Source organism: Notolepis coatsorum (genome assembly GCF_963971535.1).
Source record: "Notolepis coatsorum genome assembly, chromosome: 10".
NCBI classification, from domain to species: Eukaryota; Metazoa; Chordata; class Actinopteri; order Aulopiformes; family Paralepididae; genus Notolepis; species Notolepis coatsorum.
Window position 1 is genome coordinate 122,045,583 of NC_140174.1, and position 24,684 is coordinate 122,070,266.

Sequence of the window (24,684 nt, forward strand, 5' to 3'; positions counted from 1 at the left end):
ACACAGAAAAGGATCACCAAGTTACTCTGGATAAAAAAAAACTTTACAGACAACATTGAGACAAAGCTTCCTGACACATCTCCATCCAAACTCTTGGAAGAACTCATTGAAATCTCATCTGATACCACCTGGAGAGCTAGTTTCAGAGTGTGGTGCTGAGTACCAAGTATCTCATGATGCAGCAGTTAAGGTGTTGATACCATTCAGCACCACATACAGTATCTGTGTGAAGCTGGCTTTTCATCCATGACAGCTCTGAAAACAAAATATAGGGCCAAGTTGAGCCTTGAGGATGACATGCGTGTTGCCTTGTCAAAGACTGACAGCAATAAAGACTGTTTGCTTATTTCCTATGTTCGCTTTGTAAATTCCCAGTCACTGAGTGAAAATCTGCTGTTTTGCAAATATGTCAAAAACAGAGCGACAGCTGATGAGCTCTTCAAAATGATTGACAGTTACCTGACAGAACATGGACTGAAATGGGAGAACTGTGTGGGCTTTTGCTCTGACGGTGCGCAGGCCATGGCAGGGAAAAGGAGGGGGCTACAGGCACTCATCAATCAGGCTCATTGCAGCCACTAATGCTGTGATGACTCACATAATTTACTTACATTTTCTCTTTTTTCACACGTTTTTCACAAAGTTTTCTATCTTTTTTTTTTTTTTTTTTAAAGCAGTGTCCTTGAATTGTATTGCAATGTTACAAGATGTCTCTATTTTTGAAAAAGCAGTCTTGAGTGTCCATTGAATTGTATTGCAATGTTACAAGATGTCTCTATTTTTTTTAAAGCACAGTCTTTGAGTGTGTATTGGACTGTATTGTTATGTTGTTGCACAATTGCACAGTTGTAAAGTGGTTGCACAATTTGAAAGGTCACGATATTGGTGTTATTTCAATAAATTTAAACATGGCCCATTTCATGACTATTTTGTTGGGGTGAGGGGGGGGGGCCCAAAATATTTTGGTCCGCCAAAGGGGGGCCTGACAGAAAAAGTTTGAGAAGCACTGCTCTAGTGGATGAGCCCCGAGTCGTGTTGCAAATATCTTTCATTGTTATTCAAATTTTTGAATTTGTTCATCCTTTTTTTTTTTGGCTGTTTGAGTGTTCTTTAAACACAGTTTAAAAATGTATCCATAACTATATTGGAGACTGTTTGAAATGAACGGGAGAGAGGGGGAAAATAGGAGTGAGGATGAAGTCTCCACCGGAAGGAGCGTATCCTGAGAGATACAAAGGCTGTTTCTGTTCCATTAGGGACCAAGGGATGTACCCCCGATTGAGTATGTTTGTGTATGGTTGTGTGGGTGCATGTGTGTGCGTCAACCCCCCCCCCCCCCCCTTTTCTTTATCCCCCTCTACCTTTCTCCCCTCTTCCAATGTTTCATCTTTTCAACTCAGGTATATATATACTTAACAGAACATGGCAGTGACGGGCAGGAACATCCGCTTCGTCTCATGGAATGTCAAAGGGATGAATAACTATCAAGGCGAACAAGGTACTTAACCACCTACGACATCTCAAGGGTGACCTTTGTTTTTTACAAGAGACACACATCTGCACCTCAGATATCCCCTGCATTAAGAGAGCATGGATGGGACACATTTTTCATTCTAAATTCTCTGCAAAAGCCATGGGAGCTGCAATTATTATACATAGGGATGTACCCTTCGAGCCTTCCACCATTTTAACTGACCCTGACGGAAGATATGTTATAGTGTCGGGCAGGCTGCAGAACATTCCTGTGGTTTTGGCCTCAATATATGCACCAAATTGGGATAATGATTCATTTGTATCCAATTTATTTTCCTCGATACCTAACCTTAATGACCATCACATAATTATCGGAGGGGACTTTAACCAGGTCCAAAACATAGAACTTGACAGGTCTTCGGATAGACGTACTACCATCTCCAAAGCAGCTAACATCTTAAAATTTCACATGGAACAGCTTGGCCTTATAGACCCTTGGAGAACAAAATGTCCTACCGATAAACTTTTCTCCTTCTTTTCCCATGTCCACCACACATATTCGAGGATAGCTTTCTTTTTATTAGATGAAAAACTACTACATAATGTAATCTCTACTAAGTACCATAGTATAGTCATTTCCGATCATGCTCCGACATCCGTTGAAATTAACTTCCCCCAGGGTAGAACACCCTCTAAATTTTGGAGATTCAACTCCCACTTACTATCTGAACCTGAATTTAAGGATTTCATTCATGCAAAATAAAAATCTTCTTTGAGATAAACGACACGCCTGAAATTAGCAGCGACATACTCTGGGAGGCCTTTAAGGCATATCTCCGCGGACAGGCTGTCTCCTTTACCTCTCATTTTGGGAAGCAGGAACAATCCAAATTAACGGGTATATCAGATGAGATTAAACGATTAGACATCCAGTATTCGTCCAAACCCACCCCTGCTCTATATAAAAAACGACTCCAGCTTCAATCACAATATGATTTGCTCTCAACTAGTAAGATCGAGAGACTACTCCTGCACACCAAGCAACGTTTTTTCGAGCAGGGGGACAAGGCAGGGAAATTGCTTGCGTACCAAGCACGAGTGGCGAGTGCCTCTAGACTGATTCCCAGGATAAAATCCCAATTACAGTAGGTGTCACTACAACAGACCCTACGGAAATTTCTGAAATTTTCTCTGACTATTATTCTAAACTTTACACGTCGGAGTCTTCCCAGCAGGACTGGGATCGCCCAAACCCCCTCAAGTCTCTCAAGTACCCTCAAGCGAATAAAGCGGAAGCTGAAGAGTTGGGCACGCCTATAACCATCTCTGAAGTGACTGAGGCAATCAAATCTTTACAAAGTGGTAAATCACCCGGGCCGGATGGCTATACTACAGAATTTTATAAAACTTACTCCGTGTTGGTTGCCCCTTTCCTACTGAGAGTATATAACGACTCCCTTCTAAAGGGCCAAATGCCACCCACGCTATCAGAGGCGTTGTTGTCCCTGCTGCTCAAAAAAGGTAAAGACCCTCTCCTTTGTAGCAGTTACAGACCAATCTCTCCCTCCTTAATGTGGATTGTAAAATATTGGCTAAGGTCCTGTCATGCCGTCTTCAGAAGGTGGTTCCATTCCTGATAGACCCGGATCAGACGGGTTTCATCATGGACAGGCAGTCCTTCTTTAATACCAGAAGGCTGTTAAATATCCTTTTCACAACCACGACTGGCGCACCAGAAATGGTACTCTCCCTAGATGCTGAGAAAGCGTTTGACAGAGTGGAATGGAGATACCTGTTCCATACACTTGAGAAATTCGGTTTGGGCCCGGGTTTTATTTCATGGATAAAACTTCTATACTCGTCCCCGGTGGCCTCGGTTAATCAAGTCAAGTCAAGAGTTTTATTTGTCACGGCATACAAGTATACAATGAAATGCGGGTGGTCTTGCCCGCAACGATGTGCAATACAGTAGTACAACATATAATAGAATCCAATAAAACAACATTGTGCAATAAACAGGTAACATAGTGGGGCATCTCGGTATTTGTACATAGTTATTTACAGAGCATGAAGGACATGCTAGGTCCTTTGGTAGTGCAATACACTGTTACTGTTGCTATACTATTTTTAAAGTGACCTTTCCTTTGTGGCCATAAGTGTGGGCATGTGCAACATGAGTGTGTGCTTGCTCATGTTAAAGTGGCTGCTAGTGTGCGAGCGTGTACAGCGTGCGTGTCGTGTGTGTGCTTGTGTGTGGAGAGTTCAGTGTTCTGTGGCACTCAGTGTTCAGTGTTCAAGGCTCTGATGGCCTGGGGGAAGAAGCTGAGCCGAAGCCTCTCTGTCCTAGTAGCTGGGGTTTGCAGGCGTCTGCCTGACCTCAGCAGCTGGAACAGGCTGTTATTGGGGTGGTGAGGGTCTTTCATTTATTATTCTGCAGGCTCTGTAAATGTAAATGGTACCAAGTCGGGCCAGTTCGCGCTTTATCGTGGCACCCGTCAAGGATGCCCGCTTTCTCCCTTGCTCTACGAGCTCGCCGCAGAACCGTTAGCCATATGGCTTCGCAGTGAGGACAGATTTGAGGGGATTGAGAGGTTCGGCCTGGTTCATAAACTCTCATTGTATGCCGATGATCTCCTACTCTATGTCTCCAATCCGTCATCGTCCATCCCTGTTATCCTAGATATTCTAGAACAGCATAGGCAGCTCTCTGGGTACAAACTTAATCTCCAGAAAAGTGAATATTTACCTGTTAATGCATCTGCGGAACGGCTTCCTCAATCGCTTTTCCCCTTTAAAAGGGCCACTGAAGGATTCACATATCTAGGGATTTTCATGGCCAAATCACAGACGGAGCTCTTCGCAAAAAATGTCCGTCCTCTGCTAGATCGCTTTAAGTTAGATCTGACGAGGTGGTCCTCTCTCCCCCTCTCACTTCTGGGAAGGGTTAACTTGATAAAAATGGTGGTCTTACCCCGATTTTTATACGCTTTTCAGCATATACCAATATTTATTAACAAAGCCTTTTTCACCTCGATTGATCAACTTATAGGTTCATTCCTGTGGGGTAACAAAAGCGCATGTATTAAGAGGACAATCATGCAACTTCCCAAATCAGAAGGGGGTTTGGCTTTGCCTAATCTTCGCTATTACTACTGGGCATGTAATATAAACAAACTCCTTTACTGGAGGACCAAGAGGGAGGAAGAAGACCGGCCCCAATGGGCTCGGATGGAAATCTCCTCTTCAAAATACTCACTCTGGTCTCTGGCAACATCCCAACTACCCATTTCAATCCCTATTAACACTATGGCGACCGCAGTCTTGCAGCGATTTAGGCCTCAGAGGACAGAGGATTGTAAACAAACCGATGTACTTTCTAAGAGATATATATATCATTTATAGTATTGCTATCTGTCCATTCTCATTGTCACTTTAGTGCATAAACCGTGCCTTCATAATGGCTTAAAGAAAATAAAAATCCATCGGTTGGTTGTCATTTTATAGTGTCGTGAATATAAGGTATATCGCGCTTTTCGTCTAGGCTTTTCTTCAGGAGGCTGCAAAAAAGGCTAAACGTTGGCGCCGTTATATCAAACGCCATTTCTGCTGTATATATACGAATGAAATAAAACAAACTGCGTAGCATCCGGACTATTACAGAGCATCTATGGATGAAATGGGGGCGGCGGGGAACGCCGATCAGTATTATTGATTAGCAATAGAGTGTGCGTTCAGGTAGCCAATGTCAGTAGTCTATCACGTTAGGTTATAAAACAATGTCCAATCCAGCTGTAATTTGGGGTAATATTATCCTACCGTCAGGCCATGTGATCGCCGGCAGCATTTCCTCACCAGTCATCGGATTCTGGTAGATCGATATGTACATTGGCTAATCATAAATCCCATTATTCCACGCTGAAAAATACGTTCGGCAAGCTGATCAAAGATGGAGGGTCTTCGTTTGGAATCAAGGCTCTATGATCCGCCCACAGGACTGTAAAAGCATTTTTTTTTTTTTTAAATCCCCTCAATGATACTGCAGTGGAGCGATGGCGCCCCTAAGCGGATCTGGCCGGTACTGCATGTTTCGAAAATCAAATATGTGGAAAGATCCTGCAAGTGGATCGGGGACCTAATAAGCGTTATAAATATGGAATAAAACAATAACAACTCGTCACGAGTATACTCGTGGCTCTGGACCACAACGCATGGAATCGAAACACGTATATACTTGTGAACGGACGCCATAGTGTTAAACAGGTGGCTCGGAACCAAATCGTAACGGATACTTTGAAAATCTGGAATCAGTTTAGGAAACAATTTGGCCTACACGCCCCGTCGGGGCTAGCTTCAATCTCTCGCAATCACCTATTCCTACCGTCCTGTTCTGATCCTGTATTCAGAATCTGGGCAAACAAAGGTTTGCTAACCATTAATGACCTCTACTCCGGAGGTGTGTTCTCCTCGTTTGCAGAATTATCAAAAAAAATTGGTCTTCCAAACTCCCACCTTTTCCGTTTTTTTTCAGATCAGACATTTTGTTCAGAACCAATTCCCAGAATTCCCTGGCCGTCCTCCAGACTCGAGGACTGACCCCCTCCTATCGCTCAGCACTGGGCGGAAAGGGCTCGTCTCAATTATATATGATAAAATATTTTGGATGAACCCAACTTGCTTAGACTCCCTAAAAGCCATATGGGATGAAGATCTGGGAATTACCATTACAGATGAACAATGGGATCATATATTAGACCTTGTACACACCTCCTCTATATGTGCAAGACACAGTTTGCTGCAGTGTAGGATCCTGCATAGGGTTCATTACACCAATGCGAGGTTAGCAAAGATATACCCGGATAGAACGGATGCGTGTAATAGATGTAAACAATCTCCAGCCGATTATATGCACATGTTTTGGACGTGCCCCAAACTCACAGAGTTTTGGACTGCAATATTTGATACACTGAGTAGGGCTGGGTGTGACGTTAGACCCAGATCCACTCACTGCCTTTTTCGGAATCCCGAATACCCCTACAATCACATCTAGGGCTGCAAAACGAGTTATGGCGTTCACTACCCTCCTCGCTAGGAGACTTATTCTCTTTAAGTGGATACACCCTTCCCCACCCACTCACAACAGATGGATACATGAGATACTACATTGCATTAGGCTTGAACGAATCAGATTCTCCCTAAAGGGCTCCCTTGAAACATTCCATGTGACCTGGCAACCATTTCTGCAGTACATCGATACCCTGACTATCAATGAAGAGACTTAGAAAGGATAGAGTTTTACACCTCTAACTGCACTTTCATATCTTTTATTATTATTTTATTCCTATTGTTTACTGTCCCCCCCCCCCCCCCCTTTCCCTGTCCTGGTATGTATGGGTGTGAATGAGATCCCGGGGGGGTGGGTGGGTAATTGGGGGATGGAGAGAGGAACGAGGGACACAACTGCAGAAGATCGAACTATTCAAGAATTATCACAACACTATAATTAGGGGTGGGGAAAAAAGTGTGAAATAATATCATTGTTGACTTTCTTCCACAGCCACATCCGTGTTAGAGTTTTTTTTTTTTTTTTTTTTTTTTATCTCTTTTTATCTAATTATTTGTGCATACTGCAGATGGGTTTGATTGATATTATTATTGTTTTTCTTTCCCAGCGACATCTATGCTAAAATCTATATCTTTATATGTTTTGCAGATGTGTTTGTCATCAACCTCGGTCTGGGGGGATGGGGTGGGAATGAGGGAGGGGAAGGGGAAATGAAAGAAAAAAAAAGAAAAAAAATATGGAAAATGTACAATATTTACAACTGAAATGTTCAATAATTTTTTTTCCTGTAATAAAGAAATTTAAAAAAAAAACATAACCGGGAGAACCACTCCATTCGCCCGACAAGGAAAAGTGAGACCGGAGACATTTGGCCATTACACAGGCCAAGATACAAGGTTACAAAGGGTGCTCAATACCGCCGTCTAGCTGGATGCGGCCGGTATTGCACAACCTCAGACTCATTCCCTATGGTAACACCAAGGTCCCTGGATGAATAATGAATACAAATATTGAATAAAGGAATAAACGACCAAAACCCGAGAAATCACGGGTCTGGTGCCCAACCGCTGGCGAGTTAACCTGACTTATCTCGGGTTTGGCCTCCATTGAGTTAATGTGTGTGTGTGTGTGTTTTGTGTATTAATGTGTGTGTGTGTGTTTTGTGTATTAATGTGTGTGTTTTGTGTATTAATGTGTGTGTTTTGTGTATTAATGTGTGTGTGTTTTGTGTATTAATTAGGGGTGCACGGTATTGATTTTTTGACCCCGATATCGATACCGATAACTTTCTGCTCCTCAAGGTCGATATCGATACCGATAATATATATATATATTTGTTGTATTATAATTTTTTTTTGTAATGTATATTCCTGTAGTTTTGACATAACCAGATTTATCATGACATGAGCGTTACTACTATGAACAAAACAAAGCCAAGAGAACAGTTTTGACTCTTCAAATAAAGTGACTATATTTATTTTTCCAAATAAATATAATTTGAGTCAATCACAAAATGATAGTGATCCGTTACCAATAACTCGATAAACAACATGATTTGGACGTATATATACTATTATACAACCTGGAAATGGATCGGATATTTCGACATCCCATAATAGAAAAAATTCTGTTCCACGCTCATCTCCCAACGGCGAGAGGAAGCTACGGTGAGTTTCAGCGTTATTTTGTAATGTCTTCTATACTAACTGCTCTAATGATCATATCACCCACACTAGATGAATGATATAACGTTGCCCACGGAATTATAAACGACCCCCCCCCCCCCATCCGGTCATCATCAGATCATACGTAGTAACTTCTAGAAGTACGTCCATTTGAAATTGTTTATCTCGCACAGATTCCTACCAAACTGTATTTGATCATCAATATAATGCATTTAGGGCTATAAATCAAGTTCTGGAGAAAGCTGCAGAAAACGATAAAAACATACTTATACTTTAGACCGTATTTTAGTATGAATATGTGAATGAAAAAGTATAACGTTGCTACACCCTGAACAATAGATATAAGACGTTGAATGGGCCATAGTAATGTCAATTTAGCAATACAATTTAAAAGGTTATAGCCCTACAAAGAAGGGGAACTTCTCCATGTTAAATAGGGCTGGCGAGGGATGGTAAAATTTGAATTTAACCCCCGGCGATCAAAGTGTTAACAATGTGTTTCCCTGAACAATGAGTGAACTAAAAACCAACAGGTATTGTGCTTTGTCAGCAGATAAAACATTTGACGCTATAGGAGAGGAGACTGTTGTGGTCTTGGTGCATGAAAAAACTATTACTTGGCATTTATAGGACAGCACACCTCAAAAAGAATTAAATAAACCAATCAAATCATCTCTGTCAAATGTCTTTAATTTTGCAAACGCCTCGTCAATAGGTACAAGCCGCGCTGGTTCCTTTGCAGCTGGCTTTGGATTCGCAGCAGCTTAGCCTTTAGCTGATCTGCGTCGTCGTCAGATTTTAATACACCATCGTAGAGGTGGTGATGTTTCAGGTGACTTATTATTAGGTTGGATGTGTTATAGCTTGTTGCCCCTTTCCCTCCTCGTGGAACTTCTGCATTTGTTACAAATAGCAAGCGAACTGTTTTCCTCTGAAACTTTGAAAACGTCCCACACTACCGACGACACCATGTTTGTTTACCATCTGTGCTGCTTCTGAAAGTTAGGTGGCTACGTCACAGCCAGGCATGAGAAAGGGAGCCCTGGATTTGTGAAAAACTCCCTCTTCCTAAACCACACGCTATCAGTCGTACCACAGTACTGGCAAAACGGGAGGATCCTAGACTAAAAACAAACGCCCTTCATCCCAATCCACCCACACCGGATTTCTTTTAACCAAAAAATGTATTATATATTATCGGAGCTATCAATAATGTTATCGGGTTTATCGGGATGACGTCATAATTGCTGATATCGGCCCGATAATTATTGTGCATCCCTAGTATTAATGTGTGTGTGTGTGTGTCTGTGTATTAATGTGTGTGTGTTTTGTGTATTAATGTGTGTGTGTTTCGTGTGTTATTGTGTGTGTGTGTCTGTGTGTATTAATGTGTGTGTTTTGTGTATTAATGTGTGTGTGTGTGTGTTTTGTGTATTAATGTGTGTGTGTTTTGTGTATTAATGTGTCTGTGTGTATTAATGTGTGTGTGTGTTTTGTGTATTAATGTGTGTGTGTGTGTGTGTGTGTATTGCAGGCAGCAGCTGGAGCAGATGGCCACAGCGTTGGGCTCCCCCTCCGTGTGTCAGTTTGCCGAGGCGGTTTTGAGGAGCAGTTCTGCCCAGAGGCTGGTCTGGCTGCGTCACTACTACACCTCCCTGCAGCTCCCTGAGCTGGCCGACACCGTCAACAGCACCTTCCCAGAACCCCACTTAGCCCAGCCGCCCCCCTCCCCCCCGGCAACCACCACCGCCACACCCAGGAACCACACCAAACGAACCAACCGGAAAACTGGACCAGAGTCTCCTAACGTAAATGGTAAAACAACCCCACAGAAGCCCAAGAAAGAGCCCAGAACCTCATATAGGAATGTTCTAGAAGTCCAGAGTGAAGTTCTGGAACCCGAGGAGGTGAAGCCGCAGGACGAGAGGGTCCGTGACGCCAGGGGAGGGAGGAGGAAACAGACTGCTGCTGGTGGTGGTGGTGGTGGTAGAGGTGGTGTTGGTGGTAGTAGAGATGTTGGTGGTGGTGGAGGTGGTAGTAGAGATGTTGGTGGAGGTGGTAGTAGAGATGTTGGTGGTGGTGGTGGTAGAGATGTTGGTGGTGGTGGTGGTAGAAGAGATGTTGGTGGAGGTGGTAGTAGAGATGTTGGTGGTGGTGGTAGTAGAGATGTTGGTGGTGGTGGAGGTGGTAGTAGAGATGTTGGTGGAGGTGGTAGTAGAGATGTTGGTGGTGGTGGTAGTAGAGATGTTGGTGATTGTAGAGATGTTAATGGTGGTGGTGGTAGAGATGTTAATGGTGGTGGTGGTAGAGATGTTAATGGTGGTGGTGGTAGAGATGGTGGTGGTGGTCGTAGAGATGGTGGTGGTGGTGGCGGCCAGCTCACTGCACCATCCACACCTAGGGGCAAGCAGAGATCCTCTCCCACTGATGCTGTGGGGGGGCAGACAGACCACCCTGAAGACGCCCCATCCAGCCCCAACCACCGCTCCCACCTCAACCCTAACCCCAACCACACAGACCACCCTGAAGACGCCCCATCCACCCCCAACCACTGCTCCCACCTCACAGAGCTAATAGGGGACGTCTCCATCCTGGACGACTTGTTCAGAGCTAAACCCAGGGGCGCACAGCGGAGGGGGTCCCCGAGACCACCCCCCGACCCCCCAGAGAGGTCAGCATGCACAACAACCCCCGACCCAGGCAGGTCAGCCTGCAGAACACCCCCCGACCCAGGGAGGTCCACAAGCCACGCCTCAGCCTCGTCGTCTGGAGCTGCCTCGCGAGCCACCGCCGCGACGCGCTCCTTCTCCTCTCCCCGCTCCTCGCACACACCGCCGCCGCCTCCTCGGGGGTCAAAGTGCGGCCGCAAGGACTTCTGGGACATCCTGAACGAGGGCCACGAGGAGAGTATTGACAGACTGACGGACCCGTCGGAGGTGGAGAGGGTGTGTGCCGAGCGCGCGGCCAGGAGGAGAGGAGAGGAGGGGAGGAGCCCTCAGCTCTGGAAGACCAACGACAACTTCCTGTGGAAGAAGTGACTCTTCATGACGCAGGAGACTTTGCACTAAGACTGAATTCTTTGAATGTTCTGTTTTTATTTATTTTATAAATTTTTTTACAGATTTGTGAAATTGTTGAAACTGTACCAAAACACTTTTTATGTTCGTTAATTGTTTACATGAGTATTTTACATGTTTTTTTTTTTTTTACGATTTCTTTTTTTTTGCTGTTCACATTATTTCTTAAATGTGTCCAATATCAGATTCCAGTGCAAACCGGTCACTGCTCCTGAACTGACCCGCGTGTGCAAATTAACAATAATGATGATGGACGTAAACATGGAGGACACCTTTTTTTTATAATTTTTTTTTTTTTTTTTTTTACAGATTTGTGAAATTGTTGAAACTGTACCAAAACACTTTTTTTTATGTCCGTTGATTGTTTAAATGAGTATTTTAAGAAAGCCTTTTTATCCCCCTCAGGAAAAACAAAAGTTGACTTACTTCAGACAGATTTGGGGAAATCTTTTTTTACAACACATTGACTTGGTTCAGTGCCTTGTGTTTGTTTCTACATTAACTCTTTATTACCAGGTCCTGACAAGGTGAAGGTGTTTATACTGTTACTGAGATGATGATGATGATGATGATGATGATGATGATGATGACGACGACTGTTACTGGAATAAAGACAGTATTGTACTTATTCTAAGGATTTCAACAGGGAGGTTTGGTCTTGCTCTTGTTGTGTTTTCTATCTATTGCACGTCAACACAAAAAATTTAAAGATTGTACAGTAATTTCACTGTCTTTTACTATTGTATTTTACTAGTATGCACTTTGGTACTAAGGAATCTACCTTGCCTATGTTACTAGTAGCTACTACGCTAATGTGTCTATACTACTATGCATTGATATACTGATATATATTGATATACTACTTTGATTGCCTAAGGCTAAATTCATGATATACCATCCGTTGCCAGCTCTATTTAACATGGAGAAGTTCCCCTTCTTTGCAGGGCTATAACTTTTTAAATTATATTGCTAGATTGCCATTATTAGGGCCCATTCAAGGTCCTATATGTATTGTTCATTGTGTAGCAACGTTAAACTTTTTCATTCACATATTCATAGTAAAATATGGTCTAAAGTATAAGTATGTTTTCATCTCTTTCTGCAGCTTTCTCCAGAACGTGATTTATAGCCCCAAATGCATTATATTGATGATGAAATACAGTTTGATAGCGATCGGTGCCAGATGAAAAATTTCAAATGGACGTGCTTCTAGGAGTTTCTACGTATCATCTGATGATGACCGGATGGGCGGGGGATCGTTTATAATTCCGTGGGCAACGTTATACCATTCATCTAATGTGGGTCAAATGTTCATCATAGCAGTTAGTATCGAACATGGTAATAATAAACGCTAAAACTCACCCCAGTCTCCGCGGGCCGTTGGGCGATCAGCGTGGAGAAGACAGTTTTCAATTATGGGATGTCGAAATACCGAATCTATTTCCAGGTTGTATAATAGTATATACGTCCAAATCATGTTGTTTATCGAGTTATTGGCAACGGATCGCTATGTATTGTGTCAAGATGGAGTCCCGGGACCTATAGCGAGTGCCCGGAAGTAATATGGGCGATCACCACTTCATCCACATGACTTCCTGTTTGGCGCTTCTGCCGATCGGCCACCAGATGGCGCTCTTGAACCGCTAGAGGGTTGAGAGGAGGCCAGCACTGTGTCTCAGGGCTGCGGAGGAAAAATATGATTTCGATCACAGATTTTTTAAATATTGATATTAAAGACGAGTTAGGGCGTCCTCTGCAACTTTAGCATGGCTAGGAAAGACGCCTAAACACGTTTTCGGCACTTAAAGTGTTAAGACTAGCACTCAGTCAAGTTCAACACTGTTTGACGAACAACCTTACTGACCCTTAGCCAGGGGTGTAAAGTACTTGAGTAATTGTACTTCCTTACAATACTTAAGTACTGTTTTTGGGGATTTGTACTTTACATTAGTAAGTATTATTAGGTTTGTATACTTGTACTTTTACTCAATTACATTTCAGAGAAAAATAACATACTTTTTATTCCTTACATTTAAAATGCAGACCTACAAAGTACAAATCTCTTAGGTCCAACCATTTTAATTAGTATATTTGTTTCTCTGGCCGAACTAATGTTAACGTTATTAATCCTGCGGCCACACTTTATTTTAAAACAGCCAATCAAATCCCCATCAATGGAAAATGAACCCGCCCATACCCATGCTGATTGGTCCATGTGCAAGACTAGAAAGCGGGGATCTTTGATTAAACACCTGCTAAGAATAGACGGTCAGAAAAAAAGTTCTTACTTTAACTTTTTAGTACTTCAGTACATTTAAAAGTAGAAACTTTTTTACTTTTACTCAAGTGTGTTTTTAGCCAAATACATGAAAGTTCACCAGAACGCAGGAAATTAAGTGTTTGACGCTCCCAAATATTCCCTGGGGGAGGACCCCGAGACCCCCGCTTAAAGTGTCCCCCCCCCATGTTGAAACTAAACCTACGCCTTTGTGTTTGCATACTTGTGTGTTTGCGTACATGTGTGTTTGCGTACTTGTGTGTTTGCGTACTTGTGTGTTTGCGTACTTGTGTCTTTGCGTACATGTGTGTTTGTGTACATGTGTGTTTGCGTACTTGTGTGTTTGCGTACTTGTGTGTTTGCGTATGTGTGTGTTTGCGTACGTGTGTGTTTGCGTATTTGTGTGTTTGCGTACTTGTGCCTTTGCGTACATGTGTGTTTGTGTACATGTGTGTTTGCGTACTTGTGTGTTTGCGTACGTGTGTGTTTGCGTACTTGTGTGTCTGCGTACATGTGTGTTTGCGTACTTGTGTGTTTGCATACTTGTGTGTTTGCGTACTTGTGTGTTTGCTTACTTGTGTGTTTGCGTACATGTGTGTTTGTGTACATGTGTGTTTGCGTACTTGTGTGTTTGCGTACGTGTGTGTTTGCGTACTTGTGTGTCTGCGTACATGTGTGTTTGCGTACTTGTGTGTTTGCGTACTTGTGTGTTTGCTTACTTGTGTGTTTGTGTACATGTGTGTTTGCATACTTGTGTGTTTGCGTACTTGTGTGTTTGCGTACATGTGTGTTTGCGTACTTGTGTGTTTGCATACTTGTGTGTTTGCGTACTTGTGTGTTTGCATACTTGTGTGTTTGCGTACTTGTGTGTTTGTGTGTTTGCGTACATGTGTGTTTGCGTTCTTGTGTGTTTGCGTACATGTGTTTATGTACTTGTGTGTTTGCGTACGTGTGTGTTTGCGTACGTGTGTTTGCGTACTTGTGTGTTTTATGTACTTGTGTGTTTGCGTACTTGTGTGTTTGCGTACGTGTGTTTGCGTACTTGTGTGTTTTATGTACTTGTGTGTTTGCGTACTTGTGTGTGTGCATACTTGTGTGAGTGAGCGGAGAGCCTCCCAGCTGTGTTTGGCCTCCTCCAGCTGTCGTGCTGAGCTCAGCACAGCCATGAAAAGAGCTGCTTTGTGTATGTTTGTGTTTTGTTTAGCAGAAATGAGAAAGTGCTGATAGCTATCAATAAACAGGGAGACGGAGAACGTGCCTCAACAGGACATGCAGCCTCGCAGCTATGTGTGTGTTTGTGTATAATCTCCTTCTGGGAGGTAGAGCAAGCATGATATGCGTCTTCTCACACACACAGATTCACATCTGTCACACCTGTTGAAATCACAGACGGGAGAAGAATAAAATGCCCCTTCTCTCCTCCCTGTCAAGAGATCAGAGATTCTATTTGCCATGTATGGACGAATCCACATTGGAATACAGGTACAGAGCAATACTGTGTGTCTACAACTAATCCAATACAGGAGCAGAGTAGAAACAGTACAGAAAAAAAACATGAAATGAAAGGGGGAAAAAACACAGTATAAAAGGACAAATGCTAGGGTTAAGATCAACATCCCCTAAAGTGCATATTATAGTTAAGTGCATAATGAATAGAGGCACAATTTACAGTAAAAGTGCATAACACTTACATAATCTGTCACACCTGTTGAAATCACAGACTGAAGAATAAAAGGCCCTTTCTCTCCTCTTCCTCCTCCCTTTCTCCTCTTCCTCCTCCCTGTCTCCTCTTCCTCCTCCCTGTCTCCTCTTCCTCCTCCCTGTCTCCTCTTCCTCCTCTCTGTCTCCTCTTCCTCCTCCCTGTTTCCTCTTCCTCCTCCCTGTCTCCTCTTCCTCCTCCCTGTCTCCTCTTCCTCCTCCCTGTTTCCTCTTCCTCCTCCCTTTCTCCTCTCCTCTTCCTCCCTGTCTCCTCTTCCTCCTCTCTGTCTCCTCTTCCTCCTCCCTGTCTCCTCTTCCTCCTCTCTGTCTCCTCTTCCTCCTCCCTGTCTCCTCTTCCTCCTCCCTGTCTCCTCTTCCTCATCCCTGTCTCCTCTTCCTCCTCCCTGTCTCCTCTTCCTCATCCCTGTCTCCTCTTCCTCCTCCCTGTCTCCTCTTCCTCCTCCCTGTCTCCTCTTCCTCCTCTCTGTCTCCTCTTCCTCCTCCCTGTCTCCTCTTCCTCCTCCCTGTCTCCTCTTCCTCATCCCTGTCTCCTCTTCCTCCTCCCTGTCTCCTCTTCCTCCTCCCTGTCTCCTCTTCCTCCTCTCTGTCTCCTCTTCCTCCTCCCTGTCTCCTCTTCCTCCTCCCTGTCTCCTCTTCCTCCTCCCTGTCTCCTCTTCCTCCTCCCTGTCTCCTCTTCCTCCTCCCTGTCTCCTCTTCCTCCTCCCTGTCTCCTCTTCCTCCTCCCTGTCTCCTCTTCCTCCTCCCTGTCTCCTCTTCCTCCTCCCTGTCTCCTCTTCCTCCTCCCTGTCTCCTCTTCCTCCTCCCTGTCTCCTCTTCCTCCTCTCTGTCTCCTCTTCCTCCTCCCTGTCTCCTCTCCTCTTCCTCCTCCCTGTCTCCTCTCCTCTTCCTCCTCCCTGTCTCCTCTTCCTCCTCCCTGTCTCCTCTTCCTCCTCCCTGTCTCCTCTTCCTCCTCCCTGTCTCCTCTTCCTCCTCCCTGTCTCCTCTTCCTCCTCCCTGTCTCCTCTTCCTCCTCCCTGTCTCCTCTTCCTCCTCCCTGTCTCCTCTTCCTCCTCCCTGTCTCCTCTTCCGCCTCCCTGTCTCCTCTTCCTCATCCCTGTCTCCTCTTCCTCCTCCCTGTCTCCTCTTCCTCCTCCCTGTCTCCTCTTCCTCCTCCCTGTCTCCTCTTCCTCCTCCCTGTCTCCTCTTCCTCCTCCCTGTCTCCTCTTCCTCCTCCCTGTCTCCTCTTCCTCCTCCCTGTCTCCTCTTCCTCCTCCCTGTCTCCTCTTCCTCCTCTCTGTCTCCTCTTCCTCCTCCCTGTCTCCTCTTCCTCCTCCCTTTCTCCTCTTCCTCCTCCCTGTCTCCTCTTCCTCCTCCCTGTCTCCTCTTCCTCCTCCCTGTCTCCTCTTCCTCCTCCCTGTCTCCTCTTCCTCCTCCCTGTCTCCTCTTCCTCCTCTCTGTCTCCTCTTCCTCCTCTCTGTCTCCTCTTCCTCCTCCCTGTCTCCTCTTCCTCCTCCCTGTCTCCTCTTCCTCCTCCCTGTCTCCTCTTCCTCCTCCCTGTCTCCTCTTCCTCCCTGTCTCCTCTTCCTCCTCCCTGTCTCCTCTTCCTCCTCCCTGTCTCCTCTTCCTCCCTGTCTCCTCTTCCTCCTCCCTGTCTCCTCTTCCTCCTCCTCCCTGTCTCCTCTTCCTCCTCCCTGTCTCCTCTTCCTCCTCCCTGTCTCCTCTTCCTCCTCTCTGTCTCCTCTTCCTCCTCCCTGTCTCCTCTCCTCTTCCTCCTCCCTGTCTCCTCTTCCTCCTCTCTGTCTCCTCTTCCTCCTCCCTGTCTCCTCTTCCTCCTCCCTGTCTCCTCTTCCTCCTCCCTGTCTCCTCTTCCTCCTCTCTGTCTCCTCTTCCTCCTCCCTGTCTCCTCTCCTCTTCCTCCTCCCTGTCTCCTCTTCCTCCTCTCTGTCTCCTCTTCCTCATCCCTGTCTCCTCTTCCTCATCCCTGTCTCCTCTTCCTCCTCCTCCCTGTCTCCTCTTCCTCCTCCCTGTCTCCTCTTCCTCCTCCCTGTCTCCTCTTCCTCCTCTCTGTCTCCTCTTCCTCCTCCCTGTCTCCTCTCCTCTTCCTCCTCCCTGTCTCCTCTTCCTCATCCCTGTCTCCTCTTCCTCCTCCCTGTCTCCTCTTCCTCCTCTCTGTCTCCTCTTCCTCCTCTCTGTCTCCTCTTCCTCCTCCCTGTCTCCTCTTCCTCCTCCCTGTCTCCTCTTCCTCATCCCTGTCTCCTCTTCCTCCTCCCTGTCTCCTCTTCCTCCTCCCTTTCTCCTCTTCCTCCTCCCTGTCTCCTCTTCCTCCTCCCTGTCTCCTCTTCCTCCTCTCTGTCTCCTCTTCCTCCTCCCTGTCTCCTCTTCCTCCTCTCTGTCTCCTCTTCCTCCTCTCTGTCTCCTCTTCCTCCTCCCTGTCTCCTCTTCCTCCTCTCTGTCTCCTCTTCCTCCTCTCTGTCTCCTCTTCCTCCTCCCTGTCTCCTCTTCCTCCTCCCTGTCTCCTCTTCCTCCTCCCTGTCTCCTCTTCCTCCTCCCTGTCTCCTCTTCCTCCTCCCTGTCTCCTCTTCCTCCTCTCTGTCTCCTCTTCCTCCTCCCTGTCTCCTCTTCCTCCTCCCTGTCTCCTCTTCCTCCTCCCTGTCTCCTCTTCCTCCTCTCTGTCTCCTCTTCCTCCTCCCTGTCTCCTCTTCCTCCTCTCTGTCTCCTCTTCCTCCTCCCTGTCTCCTCTCCTCTTCCTCCTCCCTGTCTCCTCTTCCTCCTCCCTGTCTCCTCTTCCTCCTCCCTGTCTCCTCTTCCTCCTCCCTGTCTCCTCTTCCTCCTCTCTGTCTCCTCTTCCTCCTCTCTGTCTCCTCTTCCTCCTCCCTGTCTCCTCTTCCTCCTCCCTGTCTCCTCTTCCTCCTCCCTGTCTCCTCTTCCTCCTCCCTGTCTCCTCTTCCTCCTCCCTGTCTCCTCTTCCTCCTCTCTGTCTCCTCTTCCTCCTCCCTGTCTCCTCTTCCTCCTCCCTGTCTCCTCTTCCTCCTCCCTGTCTCCTCTTCCTCCTCCCTGTCTCCTCTTCCTCCTCCCTGTCTCCTCTTCCTCCTCCCTGTCTCCTCTTCCTCCTCCCTGTCTCCTCTTCCTCCTCTCTGTCTCCTCTTCCTCCTCTCTGTCTCCTCTTCCTCCTCCCTGTCTCCTCTTCCTCCTCCCTGTCTCCTCTTCCTCCTCTCTGTCTCCTCTTCCTCCCTGTCTCCTCTTCCTCCTCCCTGTCTCCTCTTCCTCCTCTCTGTCTCCTCTTCCTCCTCCCTGTCTCCTCTTCCTCCTCCCTGTCTCCTCTTCCTCCTCCCTGTCTCCTCTTCCTCCTCCCTGTCTCCTCTTCCTCCTCCCTGTCTCCTCTTCCTCCTCCCTGTCTCCTCTTCCTCCTCCCTGTCTCCTCTTCCTCTCTGTCTCCTCTTCCTCCTCTCTGTCTCCTCTTCCTCCTCCCTGTCTCCTCTTCCTCCTCCCTGTCTCCTCTTCCTCCTCCCTGTCTCCTCTTCCTCCTCCCTGTCTCCTCTTCCTCCTCCCTGTCTCCTCTTCCTCCTCTCTGTCTCCTCTTCCTCCTCCCTGTCTCCTCTTCCTCCTCCCTGTCTCCTCTTCCTCCTCTCTGTCTCCTCTTCCTCCTCCCTTTCTCCTCTTCCTCCTCTCTGTCTCCTCTTCCTCCTCCCTGTCTCCTCTTCCTCCTCCCTGTCTCCTCTTCCTCCTCCCTGTCTCCTCTTCCTCCTCCCTGTCTCCTCTTCCTCCTCCCGGTCTCCTCTTCCTCCTCTCTGTCTCCTCTTCCTCCTCTCTGTCTCCTCTTCCTCCTCCCTGTCTCCTCTTCCTCCTCCCTGTCTCCTCTTCCTCCTCCCTGTCTCCTCTTCCTCCTCCCTGTCTCCTCTTCCTCCTCCCTGTCTCCTCTTCCTCCTCCCTGTCTCCTCTTCCTCCTCCCTGTCTCTGGATCATCCACACCTTTAGATTCTTCAGATCCCTATCCGTCTCCCCCTCAGTCTGGTTCGAGAGAGAGAGAGAGAGAGAGAGTGGGGTGGGTTCACCCCGTACTGTAACCGCGGCTGCGATGGGAGATAAGTCCGGCACGTCGCCCCAGTGACCCACAAAGCCACCCCGTCCCGACCCCCGACGCCGCCTGCGGGGGTTTCCAGTGCGCCCCGCTGACGGGAGGACCGCGGCCCGGGGAGGCTGATTAACGACGGGATGTTTGACAGTCCGGCTGATTGATGGCCGAGGTGATTAATCAGGATGTGATGCGGCGGGAAATGGATTAATCAAGGAGATTGAGGTCGATGGCGTTGAATACGAGTTCCGCCTCTGACTGTATGTTGTTTCTCTACGATACGCTTATGGTTGATGGGTTTTTATTAGGGATGTCAAAATGAATGCTTTAACTTTGGAGATTAATTTAAATTATTTAAAGCATTAAAATAAATTAATCTAGATTAATCTATGGAGTGAAAAATCTTCAATCTTAGCGCTGCAGATATAAGAAAGAGGTCTAGCTGAGTCAATGTTGATGGTTTTGTTGAACATTTGTATTTCACAGGAGAGAAACTGTATTCAAAGAAAGCTATTAAAATAGTCTGAATCTAAATATACTTTCTTTGTGTTGATTTTACATTAATTCCATGATTTTACTCAAGTAAATATCTGTTACAAGCTTCGGTCTTAAGTAGAAAAATGCTATTTTTTATCTAGATTCATTACAGAAAATTGTGAGATTAATTAGTTAATTATTTTTTATCTATTGACAGCACTAGTTTTTATTTATGCCTGGGATCCTTCCTCACAACAGCACGGTACTCTGGGTAGCATTGGGCTAAAGGTCCATCCCTGTCCTCTGTGACCCCCCCCCCCCCCCCTCCTGTCGGGCTTCGGAAGGCGTGAGAGACACGGAGAGGGATGGAGGTCTAGCCCTCTGCTCTCTCTTTACCCCGACCAGAACAAAAGGAGTGGAAGACTGGGTAAATATTGAGAGTGGAGAGACATAAACGTACAGAAGAAAGGCATGTGTGCGCCCAGCCCGCGCCTCTGATGCACTGCCAAGGGCCCATGCGTCATCTGATCTCTTGTTTAGTGTAGAAGGGCCTTGGTAAGCAGGCCGACTGCAGGCCCCTCTGCTGTTTATGTTTGCTGGGCCTGCAGCTTGAAGTGGGGCCTGCACCTTGAAGTGGGGCCTGCAGCTTGAAGTGGGGCCTGCAGCTTGAAGTGGGGCCTGCAGCTTGAAGTGGGGCCTGCAGCTTGAAGTGGGGCCTGCAGCTTGAAGTGGGGCCTGCACCTTGAAGTGGGGCCTGCAGCTTGAAGTGGGGCCTGCAGCTTGAAGTGGGGCCTGCACCTTGAAGTGGGGCCTGCACCTTGAAGTGGGGCCTGCACCTTGAAGTGGGGCCTGCAGCTTGAAGTGGGGCCTGCAGCTTGAAGTGGGGCCTGCACCTTGAAGTGGGGCCTGCACCTTGAAGTGGGGCCTGCACCTTGAAGTGGGGCCTGCAGCTTGAAGTGGGGCCTGCAGCTTGAAGTGGGGCTACACAAGCAAAGACCAGACGCATGTGAGCAGAGCACTGGGCCTGCTGGCACTCAGGAACTAACCAGTTCTCTCTCTCTCTCTCTCTCTCTCTCTCTCTCTCTCTCTCTCTCTCTCTCTCTCTCTCTCTCTCTCTCTCTCTCTCTCTCTCTCTCTCTCTCTCTCTCTCTCTCTGTCTCTCTGTCTCTCTCTCTCTCTCTCTCTCTCTCCCTGTACTATCTCTATCTCTCCCTCCTCTCTCTCTCTGTCTCTCTCCTTAGTATGTCCTCTGTCACTCTGCTCTCTGTTTAATTCCCACCTCTCGGTCAGTCTTATCTTTATCACCTTCTCTCTTTCTAATTCCCCCAACTCTTCTTTAACTCCCTCCCTCTCTCTCTGTTTCTCTCTCTGTGTATCTCTCTCCCTCTTAGCCCTCTCCTCTCTCTCTCCATCCCTGTCTGTCGCTCTCTTTCTCTCTCTCTGTCTATATATCTCTCCCTCTTAGCCCTTTCTTCGCTCTCTATCCCTCTCTCCCTTTCTCTCTCCCTCCCTCCCTGTCTCTATCTCCCTCTCTCTCCCTCGATGTCTCTATCTCCTCTTCTCTCTCTCTCCCTCCTCTCTCTCTCACCTTCTTTCTCTCCCTCCCTGTCTCTCTCTCTCTGTCTATATCTCTCCCACTTAGCCATCTCCCCCCCTCTCTCTCTCTCTCTCTCTCTCTCTCTCTCTCTCTCTCTCTCTCTCTCTCTCTCTTGCTGACAGTGCTCTCTCGCCTGACAGGCCTGCTCTTTGGGAGAAGATGAAGGGTGGGAATTATCCTCTTCGGTTTCAAAGACCTCCTTGGAAGATATGAAGGAGCGGTCGGCGCGTGACTCCTCTGAGAAATAATTGCCCTCGGCGCTCCTTCTCGGTGAGAATCCATCTCGGAACGCGCTCAAGGACAAGCGTCTGAGAGATGAGGTGGTAATTACACCTCAGCTTGTGTAAACACCCCCAGTTATCCCTGCCGGTGCGTCTCGCTGACAGGCGCGGTGCGTTCCCAGGCTGGAGGAGAAACCCCGCGAGAGAGAAGGACACGGCAGGACGCCTCACTGTGTATGAAATGTGTTGCTGGTGGGCAGAGAGCACCTTATGCTTCCATAACTCATAACATATATCTTTAACTGGCCTCACAGAGCTCAGCGTAACCAACACCATGCGCTCAGGGGTGCATGCCCCCACTGGACCACCTATACTGTCAATGTACTGTATACGCTCATAGTACTGTTAAAGGAACACTCCAACATTTTGGGAAATTAGCTTATTTAACATCTTCCCTGGAGTTAGACAAGAAGATACATACCTTTTTCGTCTCTCTGCATGCATTAGGCTTAGGGAACGCCTGGACCGTTAGCCTAGCTTAGCTTCATCACTAGTGGAAGTAGGTCCTACATTAAGCCTAGTTCCCAACAGTCACGAAATACACTCCAAATACAATAAAAATACAACCCCAAAACGTTCCTGTAAACATGTTGTGACCTGTGTATTTACCACATGGAGAAATAAAAAATTATTGAATTAGACATTTCCGTTTTCTAAGCAGATATACTCTGAACAATCTTTTGCCGAAACCACTCCTGTCTGGGCGCAGTGATTTCACGTCACCAGTGCTACTTTCCAACGTCGATGTCAGTGTTTACATTTTCGTTTCATTCAAAGGATCCGAACCGATTGAAGTTATTATGGCTACCATGACTGTGGTAAGTTTTCATTTATGTTTTTAGATGGAAGGCTGTATTCCATCTGTCTAACGTTAGCGAATATAGTGAGATTGATGAATAGGATGTAACTTTGCTATCCTAGTATAATCCTCAGCGGTCCCTGCATCCCTTTTGATTCAATGCTACTTTCGCTTGCTGACTGGCGTTACATTTGCCCCTTTCATGACTGTGATGCACGCCAACAGGGTTTGGGCGAGTGAATCCACACTTGTGGTATTATTACTAGTTTATTATGTAATAAAAGGGCTAGCGTTACATAATAAACTAGACTACATTAGGCTACTCGTAAATTGGCTAACCTATTTTGTTTACTCAGGAGTTCAGGTCATATGAACAGGTCTATGACCAAAGAAAAGAGCATAAAAGTGTCTTCATTGTTTAGCCACAGTTTATATAGGCTACTATCTATGCCGTTGAATGTGTGTTGGATCAGCTGTAATGAATTGCATTCCAAATATATTGCCGTCATGTATGTACTGTATTATGAATAATAATTTTTTTTTATCCATGCTCTTGTCATTTATCGATTAGGGTGAAATCCAGCAGGATCCACCAGAAGTCTACTACATTCAACACCCCAGAAGAGTACTGCAGAGTTCAGACTCCCACTCACTGTGCAGCTGAATAGTCCTGAGCAGACAGCCACCCAAAGTGCCTTCCACACTTTTTCAACTCATAAGTAGGGGATTATTGAACAAATTTTTTTAACATAAAACTAGACACACAATACATTAACAGTAGAAATCCACGATAAATCACAGGACAATGACCGACATAATAATAACAATAATGACAGTCCAGTACTTAAATCAAAATAAATGTAGATTAAAAGACATACACATAATAAATACAATACAATACATATGCTCTTGCTTGCTCTTCCTCACTCTTTCCTTCTCCTTCCCTTCCCCCCCACCCCCCACCCCCTCAGGACCCCCTCTTGGACTATCCATCCATTATTCCGTTTAACACCAGGGATTACAAATTCATATGCTATCCTTTATCTTCTCCACCACATCTAACCAGATTGCTATGTTGGCTTCATTAACACCTAAAATTCGTGCGGTAGATATCTCTAGATAAATCACATCGAGATAGGTAAGAACCCATACCTTCCGACACATTTTATCCGGTTGAATCCAGCGTGATGCTATCAGCTTTTTGGCAGCCGTAAGACCGGACAAAATTAGTCTCTTTACCTGTACAGAGGTTGATAACTGAGAAACATCAGTCAACAACAATACAGAAGGCAGTACAGGTATGGTCAGAAATAAAAATTCTGATAATTGAGTGGTTACTTCTTTCCAGAATATCTTAACAGGTGGGCATTCCCAATACATATGCATAAATGTACCAATATCACCGTTTAAACACAAGGAGCATCGAGGGTCTTGTTTAAGCCCCATTAGGTGCAAACGTCTAGGAGTTAAGTAAGTTCTATGAATAAAATTAAGATTAATCTGTTGATGATCTGTGTTGCGTGACGACAGCCGAACGTTTGCCCAGACTTCATCCCAATCAAAATCTACTTCCAAGTTTGGTATATCCTTCCTCCAAACTGAGTCTAGGGGAAGGACATCATATGAGGACGTAAGTAAGTGACGATAAAAGTCAGAGACGAAGCCTCTCGATGTCTCCTTTTCATAAAATAATTTGTGATATCTGTGGTGCTCAAGTGGCATCTTTAATGGGACTCCATGAGCCCTCAAAGCTGCTCTTAATTGTAGATAGAAATAATAAGTGGAGCTGGTGAGGTTAAATTTGTTAGATATATCTTGATAACTGCAGAAACCCCGGTCGTCGAAGATATCCCCCAATGTATGTATGCCCTTCTTTTCCCATTTGGGAAATCTGATAGGTTGTTGTGCAATAAGGAGTAAATTGTTATTAAATAGAGGAGAATGACTATGCCATTTATGTTGATTAGTAAATTTTTTCTGTGTGTCACGCCATATCCGGATTACATGTGTAATAAGAGGGCCAAATTTCAAGTTGCATTGCTTAATTGATAAGTTGGTGTATACTATATCCTGCAATCTATGTGGTGCCACTATGTTCTCCTCTAATGGTCTCCAGGATACAGATGCTTGAGAATCAAACCAGGTGATCAGTGGTCTTAAAGAGAACGCTTTAAAATAGTGGTTG

General features: G+C 45.9%; 1 protein-coding gene across 1 annotated transcript in view; it reads left to right on the forward strand.

Annotated features, from left to right (window-relative positions):
• ercc6l2 (excision repair cross-complementation group 6-like 2) overlaps positions 1–11,844 on the forward strand; it is a 124,963-nt gene extending 113,119 nt beyond the window's left edge. The window contains exons 20-21 of the mRNA XM_084323168.1: positions 9,755–10,184; positions 10,515–11,844. Coding sequence (XP_084179294.1) covers positions 9,755–10,184; positions 10,515–11,258 — 1,174 coding nt within the window. The 3' untranslated portion in view covers positions 11,259–11,844. The remainder of the gene's footprint in view (positions 1–9,754; positions 10,185–10,514) is intronic.
• The last annotated feature ends 12,840 nt before the right edge of the window (positions 11,845–24,684 follow it).